Source organism: Haemaphysalis longicornis, unplaced genomic scaffold (assembly GCF_048455015.1).
Source record: "Haemaphysalis longicornis isolate Haplotype H1 unplaced genomic scaffold, Haemaphysalis longicornis Haplotype H1 scaffold_7, whole genome shotgun sequence".
NCBI classification, from domain to species: Eukaryota; Metazoa; Arthropoda; class Arachnida; order Ixodida; family Ixodidae; genus Haemaphysalis; species Haemaphysalis longicornis.
Genome location: NW_027526422.1, coordinates 73751219 through 73769581, shown reverse-complemented (window position 1 = coordinate 73769581; position 18363 = coordinate 73751219). Strand labels below are relative to the sequence as shown.

General features: G+C 49.9%; 1 protein-coding gene across 1 annotated transcript; it reads left to right on the top strand.

Annotated features, from left to right (window-relative positions):
- Nucleotides 1-3709: 3709 nt before the first annotated feature.
- LOC144145952 (uncharacterized) lies at nt 3710-5250 on the top strand. Its single transcript, XM_077677824.1, has 2 exons — nt 3710-3831; nt 3924-5250. Exon 2 carries the CDS (start codon nt 3945-3947, stop codon nt 5166-5168), a length of 1224 nt encoding a protein of 407 aa, XP_077533950.1. The 5' UTR covers nt 3710-3831; nt 3924-3944; the 3' UTR covers nt 5169-5250.
- Nucleotides 5251-18363: the final 13113 nt, after the last annotated feature.

The following is an 18363-nucleotide window of genomic DNA, read 5'->3' as shown; positions in this document are numbered from 1 at the left end:
GGGCGCGACGCAGTTCGCGGGGCTTGTTTCAGGCGTACGAAATCCGAGCCATACCAGTACTATGTTTTTCTGTTGCTTCCTTTTCAACTCCGGATTTCAAAATTTTCCCCGCCTTTTTTCTTCGTTCGGATTGGTTAGTTTTATCCCCACTGACGAGCTAGCGCCTAATTTGTCATGTGCGCTAGCGCACAGCTGTGGTTATGGTTGTGTAAGGAAATCAATAAAGCCTGCTGTGGCGACCGGGAGGCAACCGTGATTACAGAAGCGTGCGCTGCATGCATAATGTTTCAGGCGTATACAATCTACGTAATAGCTTTTGTCCGCTGTACACAATTATTAATTTCCTTTTTCCGCAAAAGAAGTAGGCACGGATTTGCGCGTTCCCGCTCATTACGTGTTCCCTTATACTGAAACATATATAGGATGTTAGTGATTCGACTGTTGAATAAATGCAAACATAAACACGGTCGTTGACTCCATCAGTGTCAGCTGCTGATAGACATTTATATCCGTCTATTCATAGCCTCTCCGTTTAAAAAGAATGGATTTTTCCTATGTAGGGTACGTAAACCCATGGGCAATGTTCACGCTTAGGCTAAAGTAACAAAGAAAGCTGGGCGAATTAGTAAGGGTTCATGGTGAAACTAAGCGCGGAGAAACAACGCCTTCGTTCAGGGCCCAATGGAAGGGCTCTGAACACTGATAAGCTTTCATACCTATCTGCGCATTGCTTGTCGAGTCGATGCCATCCCCGGTTCAATAAAACCTCAATTTTATTTCGACACCGTGACCAAAAGATGCGCGCAATCGTGGAGGCAGCTCATATCGCGAAAATGAGTGACAGATGCATGTACGCCCTCCGTATCTGTGTCTAGCCTTGAAGTTGACTATCTAGATGTTACTTAAAAGAAAGTTTGCTTTTTCCTGGCCGGTATCTTATTTTGTGCGTTACCTCTTTTCTTCGTGCATATATTTTCGTGTTTCTTCAATAAAAGTTAGTTGATAGTAGCGCTACGTTCCGTTGTACTTGTTCGTCCTGTTTGTCGTTGTTTCTTTGCTTTCGTTTCACCTTGAACGCTTTACCTAGTTGGTTGGACAGTTGCAACGGAAATGGCTCACATGTGAGGCAACAAACGCTGCGCTAGAACTTAAGAGCGTTGTGCGTGAGGTTTCCTCTACAGACGGGTGCGCCGTTTGACCACATGTACTTCACATATACTGCAATTGCTCCGACGCATGCTAGTATACGTTCGGGACGATGACGGCGGACAGCACGCTCGACGAGACCTTTTTAAGCAGAACAAAAACAAAAAAAGGTACGTTATGGCTACGGCGTCTAGAGTGACCCTACCCGAGCCAAGCTGCAGCATCGCCGGGCATGCAGTGGTTTACGGGGAGCGCGCCAATGCTCTTGCGTCTACATAAACGTTGTGGCTGCTGGCTGATTACGTCTAGCGATATCAGCATTCACGCCATCGGTGCGCTAAATGCAAATATTCTGGGGGAAATCAACTCAAACTTTCTCAAATTATCACAACAGTCGGTTGATCACAAATAAAAAGTATTATATTATAAGGTCCGTTGAACCAGTCACAACGCTCGATTCAAGTGACGTAGTTAGCCGGACACTCCTGTCTGAGTACTGCTCCCGAACGAAAAAAGGGCCCATCTCCCCGCGAGGGGGACTCGAGTAAATGCGTCGCATAGGGGCTGGGTGTATTGCTTTAACGTTTAGTGTTTGGGGAGTTGGTGGTAGTGAATGCGTTGTATCAGCAGCTTCTTGACGTAGTTTGAATGAGTCAAGGATATAAGGCGCGTTCGTAGCCTCCCATACTGTGTCGGTTTTGTGGCGCAGTGGGTAGAGCACCATGTACCTTGCGTTCCGCCCGCAGGGTCGTGGGATCGAAACCAGGCGCCGGTAAGTATTATTTTTTTATATAGTGTAGGGGGAGGGGTGCGGACCTGTTGTTGAGAGCGAGGAGGGTAGCGTGATGCGGGAGAGGAGGAGTGGGGGAGAGGGCGCACCTGGAACGGCTGTTGTGGACGCCGAGGCACGCCGACAACGCCGGGTGACATCGTGAGTTAAAGAAATGCTCTGCATTTAAAAGAAAAAGGTACGACACGGCCCACTTGTTGGATGCAACATGTCGGACGAAAAAAGCAACAGTAGGACTCTGGTGAGACTTAGTTGTTTCATGTTCATTAAAAAAACCCAACGCGTGAACGAAACAGGACCGAGGAATAGAAACACGTAGAACAAAAACGGGCGCTGACTACCAACTGTTTATTTTTTCGAGCGTACAGGCAAATTTACACAACAAAAAACGGAACACGTTTCTAAGATAATATGGTAGTAGATAACAAAAGAAAAACATGCTCAGCAAGTTTTCGATTACACGAACCCGTCGCAGAATTCGATCTCTTTATCAAACAGCGACTAGGGTGGTGTTGTTATGCATTTGTCATTCACTTTTTTTTATGTATAGGCTTCTAATTACGTGTTTGTGTTGCTCGGTCCTGTTTCGTTGGCGCTGTTGGGTTTTTTTATGAAGACGACAGGCTTAATGGCCACAGAAAAAATTATTCCTAATGCGAAATTCGTGTGCAGCGCGAACTGGAGTCTTCTGGGTAACGGCGCATATATCTGCTGCTTGTCAGGAAGTGATCGCGTGAACTGCAAAGGTACGGCGGCGCGCGCTACTGTGTTGTCGCGCAGCGCGTCGCCTCCGGAGGCGACCATGTTCTTGCAAACCGTGTTTGAACCTCCTGCGCAAATATCTCGTGGTTCGGATGAGCCATGCACGTAGTAGTAGCATAGAGTCTATAGTAGTAGCGTCCGCCGAAAGTGTCACGGGAAGGCAGTGAGAGATGACGCCATAGCAGCGCGTGCCGTCCTCCCTTTTGCAATTTCGCCAGACGCTCACACGAGCATCTCGTGAGGGCTCGGCATACTTCCCTCCCCCGCACACTTTCCTCGCTTTTCACTCCGACGTTTTCCTCCTTCCTTCGTTCGGTCAGTTACGATGCCACCACCACCGCAGTAGCAGCTGCCAGTGTGCTCGTGCACTAAAAAGAGTCCACCGCCATCGACGCATGGTTCAACAAAAATGAGCACGCTTCATCACGATCATGAAATTGAAAACTTTGACTTATGACACTGCAGTCACCGCCTAGTGATTGCCCTATGCACGTGGATGTTCCCCGATCGCGTGCATCATAGCGTGAGGCGGTTCGGTTATAGGATATGAAATATTCGAGCAACGAAAGAAAGCGTCCGGAGATGCAAACAAAATGGATGGGCAAAAGAGGCACACGCAGGCGTTGCAGTTCGAACTATCAACTGCAACGGTGTATAGTTCATTCGAACAAGCAGCAACAGTTCATTGCGCATGTGCACATAACTGTTTCGCAATGAGTCAGAAATATTTTTTTTGTTTCCCATGTATAAAAAGAGCATCAGTGCCGCAGTTGTTTATTTTGTTTCTTTCTTATGCTGTTAAATACGCCCTCTCTCCATACTAGAAAAATAAAAAAGACTGCTGAAGTCTTCACCGTCAGCATACCGTCATCCCAGAGATTCCTTATCATAGATGAACCATAGACGGACGTCACCAATAAAGGGAGCCTTACACAAATGTTTTTTATGCGTGGAAGAGAGGAGGACGCCAGAGCACTTTTTTGTATTTGTTGGGACCAACGTTCAGTCACACTCGCTGGCTCTGCCTGAGAGAACAACCAATAGGAGTGCAGCAATGTTTTCTGCAAACCGCTATAAAGCGAGCCCCTTGCCCGCACTAAGCACATTCGTGGAAGCACCGTAGCAACAGGCAGGTACGGTGATGTTTTCAAGCTAGGAAATACCGCGCTAAGAAATGTTATTTGTATGACTGTGCGATTGTTTAACGTTTCTTTCGTTTTTTTAGTCTTAGCGCAGCCATTTTACCATGAAGTCAGTCCCGGTGATGTTGCTGGTCGCTTTCGCGGTCGGCGTCCAAGGCCAGGACCTGTCTCCACGGACGTTCGCGCTCTTCCCCAGCGGCCTTGCCGATCAACAGGGCCACCACAACGCCCACCAGCACCACCAAGGGAGCCACGCCGTCCAGGCACAGGGGCACCACAACCCCGTCCTGTCGGCCCACCAGTCGCACGTAGGGCACGTTCACCAGGTTCCCGCCAACGTCCATCCTGGCCATGTTGTTCCTGACCACCATAATGGTCACGAGCACGTGCACAAGCATCTGCCGTCTGCTGCGACGCCTGCCGTGGGCAACGCGAACACGGTTCCTGTGCTCGTCTGCCGCGTTGTCCACGTTCCAGCACCACCATCCCCTCCTGCCCCTTCGTCCACGGGTGCCGGTTCTGTTGTGCCACCCGCTGTCTTCGGCAACATCTCCAGTACGCTAGAAACCGTCGTCGGCAGGGTCGTGGACCCGGTCGTGGCCCTGCTGCACAACGCTTCGGTCTGGCTCAACCGCACCGCCCACCGCCACCCCGTTCACGGAAACCACGTGCACCAACACCAGCACCACTCCTCGGTGTCTGCGGTGGACGCCGTGCACCACAAGGTTCTGGCGCTCAAGATTCACAACCCCATTCATCCGGGCTCCGGTCACAGTCCGGTGACCCACGCCACTGCTCCAGGCGCTCCTGACCACTCTGTTACCACTACGGCCATCACCCCTTCCCGAGTTCCTGCCCAGGCCCTCACGAGCACGGTTGGCGCTCCCGCACCACGGCTCTTCACCGAGCCTTCACTTTCACCGACCCCTGAAACTACCAGTACGTGGACTGTTGCCACATTCGGAGCGTCTAATTCGTCTACTGACGGGTCAACGTTCAGCGACGTTCCTCCATCTGTCACTCCATCCGTCTCGGAAGCGACGTCGGTCAAGTCCACCCGCATCTTCGCAACCCAGCCTCCGACCACCGTTAGTTCAGCGCCCAGCTCCGCTCTGGCGGAAGCCCTGTTCGAGCTCACTCCCAGGGCGCAGAGCGCAGCTTCGACCCCAGAACTGTGCAGGCTAATCACGATACGGTGCGAACCAAGGTTCCGCCGGCGGCTTTGCCAGTTGTACGAAGAATGCTTGCTCAGCGGCGCTCGTGCAAGGCAATGTTTAAAGGCGTTGACCTCCGTAGTTTCCAGCGATGAGCGCTGCACTCGAGCGTAGGACTTCTGGTACCTTCGAAGAGTATTTACAGACGTTTTATATGTACACTCCCACAGTCTCCCAGTGGCCTTTTTTGCACTGCATGACGACCGGTGAACTTCATTCGTGGAAATAAAAGCGGGCTATTTTTATCCTAAACCCTGTCCCTATGCTCGTATTTACCTGAGGGTCTTTGCTCCTGGGATTTTTTTTCTACGTCACTGGCCTCGTCTGGGTATTGCAACCATCCGCTATTTAGAAATTCAAAATGGTTTTGGACCGCATTTTGACCCTGTGCTTTCTCTACCACTTAGCCGCAACGCTCACTGCAGGGTGCCGCGCAGCGTTTCTTGCATGCCTGCGCACATGATGAACCACGTTACAACTCTCAGTCATGGCTTTGTGGGTGCGCATGCTGAAAACACTTTTCTTCACAAGTGCCTACAGATAATCCGACTTCGCCGGTATACTTCTATACCTATCCATATTTCTTTAAGAATACTCCGATCGCAAACAGTGTAGTGGCTTGTACGAGCGCAAAAGATGCGGAAATTGCTCTTCGAAATTCCGTCGTTCCAACGGCGCACACGCAGGCCATTGTAAAGGAATACTAACAAATTGCGGAAACTAGTTCAAAAACTTGGCTATTGCTATCGGTCTTCCAAGCATCGTTCTTGGCATAAAATTACGAACGCAATAAAACTATTTGAACAAAGCAAAAAAATGGCGCTATCAGGGTTGCGTTTCAAAAAGTTGCAGACATCTACGTATGTAGCCTAAGATGTAAGGCGCGATTGCGATACGTCGACTCCAACGGAGTGTTTTCGCGGCCACTGGCTGCATTTCTGACATAGATATCGCTTCGATTGATTGTAGGGTTTAACGCCCCGACGCAACGCAGGCGATGAGGCGCGCCGTAGTGGAGGGCTCCGGATTAGTTTCGACCACCTGGGGATCTTTATCATGCGCCGAAATCTTGTACACACTGGCGTTTTTGCTTTTCGCCTCCATCAGAGAAGCGGCCGCCGCGGCCGGGAATCGAACCCGCTTTCTCGTGCTCAGCAGCACAACGCCTTAGCCACTGAGCAACCGCGGGTCCGCCCTACGCTTCACGATCGCACAGAGAATGACTACCAACGAGAGTTTTTAAATTCCCGTGGCCCAGGAAAGACGAAGGTTCTCTGCACATCCGTGGATTAAAATGTGAGCGTGTGAAGTTGCGGAGGGGAGTTGTTAAATTAAATTTCAAAATGGTTATTCTGTAATTTCTAGGCCGAGCTGCGCAATTGTGAAGTAACAATTGGTACATACTGCTTAAAAAATTAATCGGCACGAAAACAGGGACGAAGAAGAAACACGTAACACACAACACGGTGGCGAACTTGCAACTAGAATTTATTGAAAAAAGAGCTACTTATATACGCAAAACTAAAATACTAAAAATATTGTGACGTCAAAATGCATCACATTTATAAAAAAAGCCACTTCTTTATCTGTCAACGATATGGATGGAGTACTAACGCAGTTATCCCCTGCCTGTCTGATAAAAACAGCTTACAGAATTTCGCCCTCAAGCTTTCATTTTGCTTTCCGCAAAAACTTGTCCTATCTAGCAGGGGACTACACTTGCAACTTTTGCAGTGATCAGATAGATGGCCACCAGCTTTATTTGCAACTGTCCAGTTGTGCTCCCTTGCCCTCTCATTGAAGCACCTTCCAGTTTGCCCTATGTACACTTTTTTGCAGCTCAGGGCAATTTCATAAACTACACCCATGCTGCAGTCCGTGTAGCGAACAGCGTGGATTTTTGAACAGCATTCGGATTTCTTCTTCGGATTTTTGCTCATCAAAGAGCAAGCTTTTGATAGCTTTTCCGGGGCACTGAAAACGATATTTACCTCATCTTTTGTAGAAGAGCTTCACACACGCTCGAAATCAGAAAAAAAGGGAACGGGGCCCGGCTTAGCCTCAAAATCTGGTCGTGGAAACTAGCCTCTACTTTGTGAACGCACAATTTTTTCAAGGCTCCCTGAATACACGTCATCGCCACACCCCTTTTTACTAGTTTTGAGTGCGCACTATTGATTTCGATCTCGATTGAAATGATTTCGAGCGTGTGTGAAGCTCTTCTACACCGTGTTGTGTGTTACGTGTTTCTTCTTCGTCCCTGTTTTTGCGCCGATTAATTTTTTTATGCACAATTGTGCTTTTTGCGAAGAGAGACAGCGAGAAGACGGACAGACGGACGGACGGATGGAGGGAAGATATTTATTCAAGAATTGGGGTTTAGGAAAACCTGGTAGAGAGATGGCGGGCAGCCCAATGGTGGAACCTGAAGTATGGGGCACTTCATGCAGCAGCATCTTCCCTTGCCCTCACAATCATCTCGACCTGATGTTGAGGTAACAAGATGTTCCAAGCTGCCTTTCATGTTTCAAAGAAGTGGAACATGTAATGTTCAAGTTATTCTCCCCTGACCATACCTTTGGACATGGCAATGTTGCGTGCGAGAGGGTGGATATTTCCTCGCTTTTAGCAGAGTGTTAAGTTAATGTCTGATGTTCCCACCCAACACCTCAGCGCACATAGGTTCGCACATACTTGTGTTGGGTTTTCATCCACGGAGTTTTTTATTTTTAGCGTTGGGACCTCGTTGTAGCAAGGGGAAAGATCGCATTCCTAGGCATAAGATTAGGATTCGTTCTTAACGTTTTTTGAGGAGGGCAGTGTGGTAGTCGTGGTCGCAATGAAGGCGGTTTGCTAAACACGTCGTTCTCTTCCAGACCACTGTGCACGGGTGTCCAGGTGACGTTAACTTTTTTTGCGCTTTGGATGGGAATGTCTTATCGAAGTGCTATAGGTATTCTGCCTGCAGAAAACACTATAATTACCCTTCAGAGTACATAATGAAGTTTACGCTTCTTTTCGATGCTGCCGCTAATCGGATTGCCGAAACGATGTCTCCAAGTCCTGTTTGTTTTTGTTTGTAGGAGGGACATGCTGTCACAAAGATTGTAAGAGTAGTTAACTAGGACAGTTTGCGCCTTGTTCTTTCGTACATCCCGTAGTCGACGTATTTCTCATGATTCTCGAACTTTCCCCGAAAGAACTACCATATAGCCTTTTCTTGTGTAGCACTGAATCCATATTTTTGGTATTTTGGTAAACAGCTTTTATGCCGGGTTGGTGGGTTGGAGAAATGTTTGTCATGGCGTGCAGTAGTTTCTTTTCAAGGTGGGGGGTCTGGGGTGCCAGGCGTCTATACGATGGCCTCTCCCGATTTCCTTTTTGCAAACGGTTTCTTTGTGCTAGGAGGGTGGTTTATCCGATTTCTTGAAATACGTTAGGGAGACACAAGTTGAAGACATAATCATGGTCATCATCCCAAATCCTATTCAGGACGACTGTAGGGGGAAGGCCTCTCCCATTGACGTACACCCGCTCATGTCCTGTGCTTCCCGAGTCCATTCTTTGCCCCGAAAATTGTTATTTCTTCCCTCCAACGAATTAATGGCCTTCCGCTTCTTCTAGACCCGTGTACGCATGCGCATTGTGTTACCGTGGTAGTCCAACCATTGTTAGTTCGTCTCATGGTCAAAATTGCGAGGTTGAGGACTGCCTTTTATGCTGTCGTGATGATGTTGTTTCTTTCTCTTTCTTCAGTGCGGCCCAGTGCGGGTAAAGTTCCGGTAAAGACTCCGGTACAGACAGCTTTGAAAAAATCGGCTTCGTGATCCGTGGCTGCATCAGTCTTATCGTTTGTTCTTCTCTTTTTCTTGCTCTTCTCTTGGTTGGGTGTTCTATGTTGTGGACAATTGGTTAAAGATTTTCTTTTTTTCGTCGATTGTGAGTTTGCCACCACCGCATGTTTCTAGACTCTATACGCCGTCCGAGGAACTTCCGGACAGGATGCGGTAGGGTCCGTGAAGCTGTTCTCTTTTTAACGGAAATGTCCAACCCCCCCAACCCCGACTTCACCGACTATGACTCGAAAATATGTTTTCCTTGGTCAAATTGCAAGCCAGAATCGATGTAATTTATGATAGCAAACATGATAATTTGCAAGTATTCTCGAGCCTGAAGGGGCATTGCTTTGGAACAAACGCGTGCCTAATTTCCTTGTAATATTAGGGACAAAGCCCCTTAAGGGTTCGGGCTGTCGGCGTATCATGTCGTCCCGTAACCGTAGTGTCTTTAGTCACGGTACTAAAACACCGGAACACTCGTTTAGGCCTCGCGCTAGAACGCAACGCGTACTAAAAAAAAAAAAAAACACCGGGACACTCGTTTACGCCTCATGCTGGAACCATTCGTGCTTCAGAGACAAGAGACTTTTATAGCAAAGCTGTATACCACTATCCCCCGATGGTTTCATCTCCGTTGCAAAAACGTCGAGGCGACAAGAAAACACTGCTACACTGTTACTTCGCCCCTCACCAGGTTTCATGATAGTGGAGATGGCCCGGGATTTCTTTTTTTTAATCACAAATAGTGGGTACTGCCGTTCCAGGAAACAAAATATTCGAAATAAAAATTCTTATAACACTTTTATTTTCAGCGGCCTTCTCCTGCTTTCTTTCAAGCTGCCCAGTTGCTTTCGTGCGCGTGTATTTGTACTACCTACATCGACAGTACGACTTTAGAGCAGCACTTTCAGCTCAGAGAGGCCATGCGGTCGGGAAAAGGTTCCTACGCGTAGAGAACAACTGTGCAAAAATAGGGGAAAATCTGATGTAAGTTTGTTCTGGGAGAGCAAACACGTCTCATTTTGTTCAGTTGCGTTATCAAGCATGTCCAAATAGATCTTGCTTGGTGTATGTAACTTCTGCTCATCAGCCGCAGCGTTAATTTCTGATTACAAAGAGTTTGCCAACACACCTCTGGAAGTATATAATATGTGCTTGCTAAGCTTCCAATTCCGCACACAGGCATGAAAGCACGCTACAGATTTCTTTTCTTCGACCCTTTAAGTTCTTGTGCACTGTTGGCAATCAGCCATCCCCCGCCGCTCCCACCGCTGCCACCATTGTTGTTACTGGCCCTCCGGCCATGAGCCTCGGCTAAACTGGGCCCTCTCGCACGTGCGCTCGAAGTTGACAAAAAAAAGACCGATGTCTTCTCCTACCTTGTAGGGTAGCATTAGGTCACTCATTCGCAATGTAGGTCGCTTAGTCGCCGGAGACTGCACGGTGGCGCGCTGCTGTCACTCTTACGCCTAGATCGAGATGCCTCGATGTCTAGACGCTTCATGTCCAGCTCATGCTGTCGCTTTTCTCGATCGAGTAGGAGCTCATGCTCTCGTCTCTTTTCCTCCTGTTGTTCCTGCTTCTGCCTTTTGAGTTCCTGTTCTCGCTTTTTCTCCTAGCGTTCCTCACGCTCGCGCTCAGCCTCTGCCTCTGCAGCCTGACGTTTGGCGGTCTCCCTTCTACTGATCACTGATAATCTCAATGCACTCAGACAGCTCGTCATCGCCAGCCCCAGCAGCTAGTATAGCCTGTATCAGCTCTCGCTTTTTCAGCGCGTCCGAAACATCCAAGCGCAACTGTTTTGCAAGCTCCAACAACTGCGGTTTTTTCAACGCTTTCGAATTCTTGGCCGGTCTAGAGTACTGCTTTCCCACTGCTCTAAAAATGTATTGCGCGAATAACCCACGCTACAAAAGCACACGCCCTACCAGCTGTCCTCAGAAGCCTGCTAAAACTCAGTGAAGAAAAGTCCCGCACTCACCATTGACCGCCGTGAATTCTGCGAAGTTCTAAGCCGCCTCGACGTCCGTGATGTTGGATCTCTCGCGGCTGGCTCCAGGTGTTACGAAATTGCCATCCGACCTCTGCCAACCAGTTGTTTGGTATGGGAAGGCCGACTCGAGCCGAGCTCCGTCGCCTCCGACATACGTGTGGTAGCGTGGTGTGAAGCGAGCGGCCAGCCGCTGTTACAGCCGTGAAGAAGTCCAGAAGCCGTAGGCTAACGTAACTGTTTACTTCATAGCGAGAGGTGAGCAGAAGCCAAAGAACAATGCCCCGACGGGCGAGGTAACAGAGGGACAGCATTGATTGACACGGACAGAGGGACAGCATTGATTCACTGCTCAAACAGGAATAAAACTACAGCGCTTGGGCGGGGTCTATTTATACCCAAAGCGCTAACGGTCAAAACAAGCGTTACCTCTAGATTTTGCACACGCCACAAACGTCACATACACACACAACGCTCTTTCGAAAGTTCGTGAGGAGTCGGTAGTAGCGGTGCAAGCTGAGTCCGAGAGAGGGGAGAGAGGAGGACTCCGCTGCGGACGCGGAGCCTCCGTGTCCTTGGGACAGGTTTCTGCTTGTTGCGTCGGCACGCGATGGAGGCTTCGCTGCACAGACGGGGAGTGCTGCAGGAAAGTAGGGCGGTGAGCCGAATCGTAACACTCCAAAAAATGCCGCGCTCGTGTTGCTTTCGGGCGGGTTTTATATTCCCGGGAGTCCGTTGCAGCCACGAGAAGTTTGAATCGCTCCAATCAGGACTCTCGCTGGCCGAGAGAGAGAGAGAGAGATAGATAGATAGAGAGAGAAAGCTTCAATGAACACTGAAGAGGTTAGCCCCACAAGCGGCGGGGCTTGCTACTTCTGATGGGGGTGAACATTGTGAGGCGAAAAAAGAAAAGAAAAGGGGAAGAACTGCGCAGCAACAATGAATAAGAGTGAGAAGAAAATAAAATCAGTTCGGAACGTAAAAAATCTTTACAGCACTAGGAGAAAAAAATCTGAGGTTCCCAAGGTTAAAGAGCCTCGATTACTCCCGAGTCAGACAAAAAAGTTAAGAGAACCCTTGTCCCGCGCGCCGCGGCAGCGTGATTTTGCCACGCACCAAGAAAATGATGCAGCTCTAAAAAGTTTCCGCGTAACAGTCGCACAAGAGCTCTTTTCGCTGTTTCCCGATGAGTTGTTTGCTGCAGGCAGTACCAGAAGACATGCCGAAGTTTGAATCCGACGAATGTTTCCCTTTCCCCCGCCAAGAAAGGGAAGGCGACGCCGTCGTCGTTTCAGCGGCGCCGTCTCCAAGCATGTAGCGGCGTGTCTGTCGCGGGCGGTTTGGTCGAGGCGTGAATCGGCCCAGCGGTCGGGGCGTCGCCCCGTGCAGCGAATTTGCGATGGGTGCTCTGACACAACAGCACCCCCGCCGCCAGACAATGCGCCAGGAAGAGCTGTTTCCCCGTGGCTCGGATGCCGGGCGCGCTCATTCGCCAGGCTCATCCAGGTTCACATCCAGTGGTCCAGGAAAAGGGCGGTGCCACGAAGAGGTACCACTGGCCAAGTACAGATCACAGGTACATCGCCGTACTGCCCAGGTGCCTCCACCAGCTTCGCCCGGCTCTTCCGGGCTCGTTTCTCAGCACCGGTCACTCATCGTTCTGCAGAATGCAAAGAACCAACCTACAACAGGCAACACCGAGCGCAAGCAAGCACCCTCTGGCCTCCGTCAGAACACCAGACTCCAAACAACGTAATAAATTCTCCTAGCTAAGTGTCTATCCCCAATTTGGACCATCTACACCAAGAGGCCCATGCGGGACGCAAGACTCTTAAAATAATAACTCAAACTATGTCTCAAAGATAACACACGACATGGAATGATCATAACTAAGGTTGATTACTTGAAATCATGCGGTGCGGAAATAATCAACTGAGGCGGCAAATGAGGGCAATAATTTTGCTCCCATATACCTGCTCGGCTGAAAATTGTTTTCGGAGTGATGAAACCGACGACACGGGGAGGGCGAAGGCAGTATTACTTAGAACGCACGGCTTAGAGCGTCTGCCTTAGCGTTCAACTTTCCTTATAGCGAACGATAAGATTGTGCTGCTGGAGTATCATACTCCACCTTAGCAAACGACCGCTTTTAGACATGTTATTTAGCCAGATTAGCGGGCAATGGTCAGTTTCTACAACGAACTGGGAACCGGCTACATAGCACGCTAACTTCTGCACTGCCCACACGACGCAGGCACATTCCGTTTAGGGTGTACTGTAGTACGCCTCTTCCCTGCAAGTTAGCTTGCGGCTTAAGTACAAAACTGGTCGTCACCGGCCGTTCGCATCCTCTTGGCATACTACAGCGCCCATGCCACGCCAGCTCACATCGCACTGAATCACGAAACCCTTTGAAAAGTCGGGGGCCATTAGGACTGGCTCCTCGCTCAGTGCTCGTTTCACTTTTTGAAACGCGTCCTCCTTCTTTGTGTCCCATTCCATGCAGGACATTTACTGGCTCAGTATTTCTAAAACCGTCAGTTAAAGGACTAGCAAGTGTGGAGTAATATTTCACATAATCCTGGTAATATCCAGCCAAACCAAAAAAAGCTCTTATCTCGGACTTAGTGGTTGGTAGGCTGTAGTTCACGACCGTGGCTACATTGATTTCCGAAAGTCTGCGTCGGCCGCGCCCCGCTGTATACATGCCCTAGGTACGTCACTTCGGCGCAGCCTATAGATGACACTTCGACGGGTTGACTGTTAGGCCGGCTTCTTTGAGCTTGCCCAGCACGACTCGTAAGTGCTCGACATGCTCCTCCCATGTGTTGGAAAAGATGGCGACATCATCGAGGTAAGGGAGAGCGTACTCAGACAGGCCACAAAATACGTGATCCATTAGTTTCGAGAAGCAATACGGCGCGTTTTTGAGACCGAAGCTCAACAAGACGGGACGGAATGTTCTGAACGGTGCAACGAACGCAGCGTATCTACTGGCATGCTCAGAAAGGGGCTCTTGTTAATAGCCTCGCACGAGGTCTAGCGTGGAAATGTCATTCGCCTTTGATACGGTCTCTACCCTCTCCTCGAGGTTCGGAATCGGATACGTCTGGTTTCAGGTTATCGCGTTGAGGCGCCGGTAATCCACGCATGACCTGGGATCCTTTCCGGTTACTTGGGCTAGTATTAGAGGGGAGGTGCAATCGGTTTCACCCGGAACAATGACCCCAAGGTCACACATGCGCTTAACCTCGTCCGCCACAATCTCTTTCTGTGCGGTAGAACATCGCTACGGCTTGCTACGAATGGGCCCGTCCCGCGTTAACCAAATGTCATGCTTGATTGTTGTAGCCTTTCCGGACTGATCAGAGAAGGCATCTTCAAACTCGAAAATTACCTTCTCCAACTCCTCCTTTTGCGTGTCGCTTAAAAAGGGCTCTAATTTCACTTGCCCCCGCAGGAGATCCGAAGTACCTTCCTTCAGGTCCGCAGAGGTCGGAATATCTGCGCCTTCCTCTTCCTCGGCATTCAAAACTATGTTCACGTGATCACCGTAGGGTTTCATCAAATTGCTATGATAGATTTTGTTCTGCCGTTTGCCTAGTTATACTTCGTAGTTGGTGTCAGAAAGCCTCGACAATACTTTCGCTGGCCCCTCCCAACGAACTTCTAGCTTATTTTTCTTCGAAGGGCGCAGCAGCATCCCTGGGCAACCCACGTCGAACGTGCGCGTCTCACCAACTTGTCGTAGTACGCCTTTGACAATGCTTTTGCAGCCTTCATGTGGCTCTCGACAAGGTATTTAGTTTTTCCGAGCATCTGCAGTAGGTTAAGAACGTACTCGACCACGTTTGGATCTTCAATGTAACCTTCCCAAGACCCGCGCAGCATTCGCGGCGGGGTTCTGACACTGTACACCAGCTGCGCAAGGCTGAAGCCTGTACTTTCGTGTGGAGGAGACCTCAAAGCGAACATAGCGGCAGGTACGCATACTTCCCAATCGCGTTTGCGCTCAACGCAGAGGACTCTCAATATTCCTTTAACATTGAGTGCATTCGTTCCTGGAGCTGTGCACCACCTTGATACCGCGCCTTTAAAAAAAAAGTCGAGGTTAGGAAGACGCTACCGCTGTCGCACTGAATTTCAGCAGGAAATCCGACACGAGCGAATATTGAAAGGAGCGCATTAACGACTTGAGGAGAATTGAGCTTGCTTAGTGGCACTGCTTCCGAAAACTTAGTCGCGACACACAGGGCGGTTAGAATGTATCTACAGCCCTTATCGGACTCTGGAAGTGGCCCAGCAATGTCGATAACCAGCCGACGGAACGGTTCAGTTATGACTGGTACCAACTTCATAGGCGCCTTCCACTTATCTGTACTCTTGCCGACCGTTTTGCATGTGTCGCAAGAGCACAGAAAGCCTTCAATGCATTTCCAGCATTTAGGCCAGTAGTACTCTAGCGCCACTCGAGCATTCGTCTTCTTCAGTCCGAGGTGCCCTGCCCACTCGCTTTCGTGTGCGAGTTCCAGTAGCTGACGGCGATACTTCGTCGGGATCAAAAGCTGCTCGTACTTCTGTCCCCTGGCAACCATGTAACTGTGGTACTGCAAGCCGGACTTCTTATGAAATGAAACGTTCTTTTTCTTTGCGCCCAGTTTCAGGCTCTCTGGCAAAGATTTTATCGAGCTATCATCTCGCTCTTCTCGAATGAACGTCGCTATGTCCTCCTTTATTAACTCATGCCAGCTGACGGAGACTGGGGACAATGTATCGTTCGCCTCGCAAGGCGGCGCCGATTCGGTTTCTCCGCCAAAAGGTATGACGCATGGGGTGACGCAACCCGCTTCAGCCGCTGGCGGTTCGAATAACCTATCGCGAGAGTTTGCGGTCGGCTCGCAGCTCGGGCTCCATTTCTCCTCCGCCTTTACCGTTTCGTTCGCTGAGGTAGTGTCAAGTTCCTGGGAGAGCTTCCGCGCTTGCGATCTCCTGAGTGCCATGGATGCCAAGCTGGTAAACAACGATTTTCCTTGTTCTTTGTGCAGTTGCTCCGAGCTATTAGAGAAGACATAAGGAAAATGATCTGGGAGCGCTGCGGACACGGCGGCCTCGGTGTTAAGCTTACGAAAACCGCCTTCAATGACGACCCTTGCAGTCGGCAAGCAAACGCTCTGCTTTCGGCAACTTGCCTTATCCACGCACCTTCTCCTGTGCAGTCGTTCGGAGAAACTAGTGACGGGTGGACTACGTCCATAGTTGCTTCGGAGTCTCGGAGTGCTCTGCACTTCTCGCCGTTCAAGTTTATCTCCTGCATGTAGGGATCGAGCAACCGCATGTTATTTTTGGCTTTTGGGATCGTAGCGAAAGCAACCTTCTGTTTGCAGTTTGTCGCGATGTGCCCTTCCTTTTTGCCGTTGTAGCAGAATAGCTGCTTCCGCTACTCAAATGCACGGTCGGCATCCGCGCGCTGGTTGGCGTAGTTGTTCGATTTTCGTGACTCATCTATTCTTTCCCCAACATTTTATTCCGTAGGAATTGAGTCTTTTCGAAAACTGCGACGCGCTAGCTGTTTCCCTTCGTCAAGCTTAACGAAGGGAAAGACAGTGAAGACGCTTTTAGTAAGAATTCTTACTAAAAGCGTCTTTACTGTCCACATTTTCAACGCGCACCGCCTTATAATGCAACTTTCGCCGGGTGTAGTACTCCTCAGCTAACTGGATTGCCTTTTTGAGCTTTACTTCTTGAAGCTTATCCTGGAGCCACAACCTGACGTCGTGTTCGACGCAGGGGTAGAAGTGCTACAGTGCTATGCACTCTACCACGTTGTCGCAGTCGTCATAAGCTTCCTCGCCTTTGAGCCACTCAATTAGGTTAGCCTTGCGACGAAATGCAAGGGAAGGAAGGAATAGTACAGGAAAGGCAGGGAGGTTAACCAGAATACTGTCCGGTTGGCTACCCTACTCAGAAGGGAGGGGATACGGGAAATGAAAGGGAAATAAAGGACAGCGGTACATATTAAAAGAGAAAATGAGAGAAAGAAAAGTAGAAAAAACACAAGGCCTGACCAGGCAGCTAGAAAGGCGGTACAAACAACGCACGTGCACAACCAGAAAATGCACAAAACTAATACGGTCCACTGATAAAGTTGGCGAACTAAGGGCACTGCACTATAGTAATGTCCCTACAGGCCCGTGTCCTTCAAAAAGAGCAGTAAGGCTTCTATAGCCTTTTGGGCCTGTGACGGACAACGCCTATGGCACAAAATTGTCTGCGCTGTAAAGGGGTGGTCGTCGAGTCGGCGAAGTGTGGTGGAGAGTTGTTGCCTCGGCGTTATGAAGCGGTAACAATGGCACAGAAGGTGTTCAATCGTCTCGTCGGTGGCGCGCGCATCACAAGCAGGGCTGTTGGCCATTCCAATGGTGTAGGAGTAAGCACCGGTGAAGGCAACACCTAGCCACAGGCGACAAAGTAAGGTGACGTCCGAGCGTGGCACGTTATTAGGTAGGTGGCGCTGTAAACCTGGGTCGAGCGAGTAAAGACGAGCGTTGGAGAACTCAGGTGTATTCCACTTAGCGAGAGTGACTTCCCGGGCAATGGGCCGCAGTGACCTTGCTGCATCAGTGCGTGATAGAGGGATGCGGGTCAATCTTGCACTTGTGTGGGCGCCATGAGCCGCTCTATCCGCCTGTTCGTTGCCAGTAATGCCGCAGTGGCTTGGGAGCCACAGGACAACAATATCATGTCTATGCTTGACTAATGTGTCATATAAGCACCGGATTTCAGCCACAAGTTGTCCGTATGCGCCGCGGCGGAGGGCAGACTGGATGCACCGAAGACCGGACCTCGAGTCGCATAGCACAACCCATTTTTCTGGCGATTCCCGCTGGATGAATAGAAGGGCTTCCCGAATAGCTGCCAATTCAGAAGCGGTTGACGTCGTCGAGTTGGAAAGCTTAAAATGAATTTCGGTCGACTTTTGTGGTATCATAACAGCGCCGGCCGAACTGGACGTGGTGACCGACCCATCCGTGCAGACATGGACCCGGTCTCTGTATGCCTCATGTAGAAAGAGTAGGGATAGCTGTTGAAGACCGCTAGGTGGAAGGTCCGCTTTCTTTTTCATTCCCGGGATGTTTAAGCGCAGTTGTGGCTGTGACAGGCACCAAAGTGGCGACGAGGGCTGAGACGGAGGTGCATAGCTCGATGGCAAGCTCCCACTGTGAGCGGCAACCACCTTACAAAAAGATGCCTGCGGTCGTGTTGAAGGCAGGGATGCAAGGTGGTGATGGGGCAACCGGGTGAGTTGCCTAATGTGTGCCCTCAGTGTCTCCACTGTCATGTGGGGTGTGATCGGGTGATCCCTTGCAACGCAAATTGTGGCCGCAGTTGAGGCGCAACGCGGTAGACCGAGACATGTACGAAGACCCTGGGCCTGTATGGCCTGAATCGCTTGTAGGTTGGTTTTGCATGTGTTGGTTAA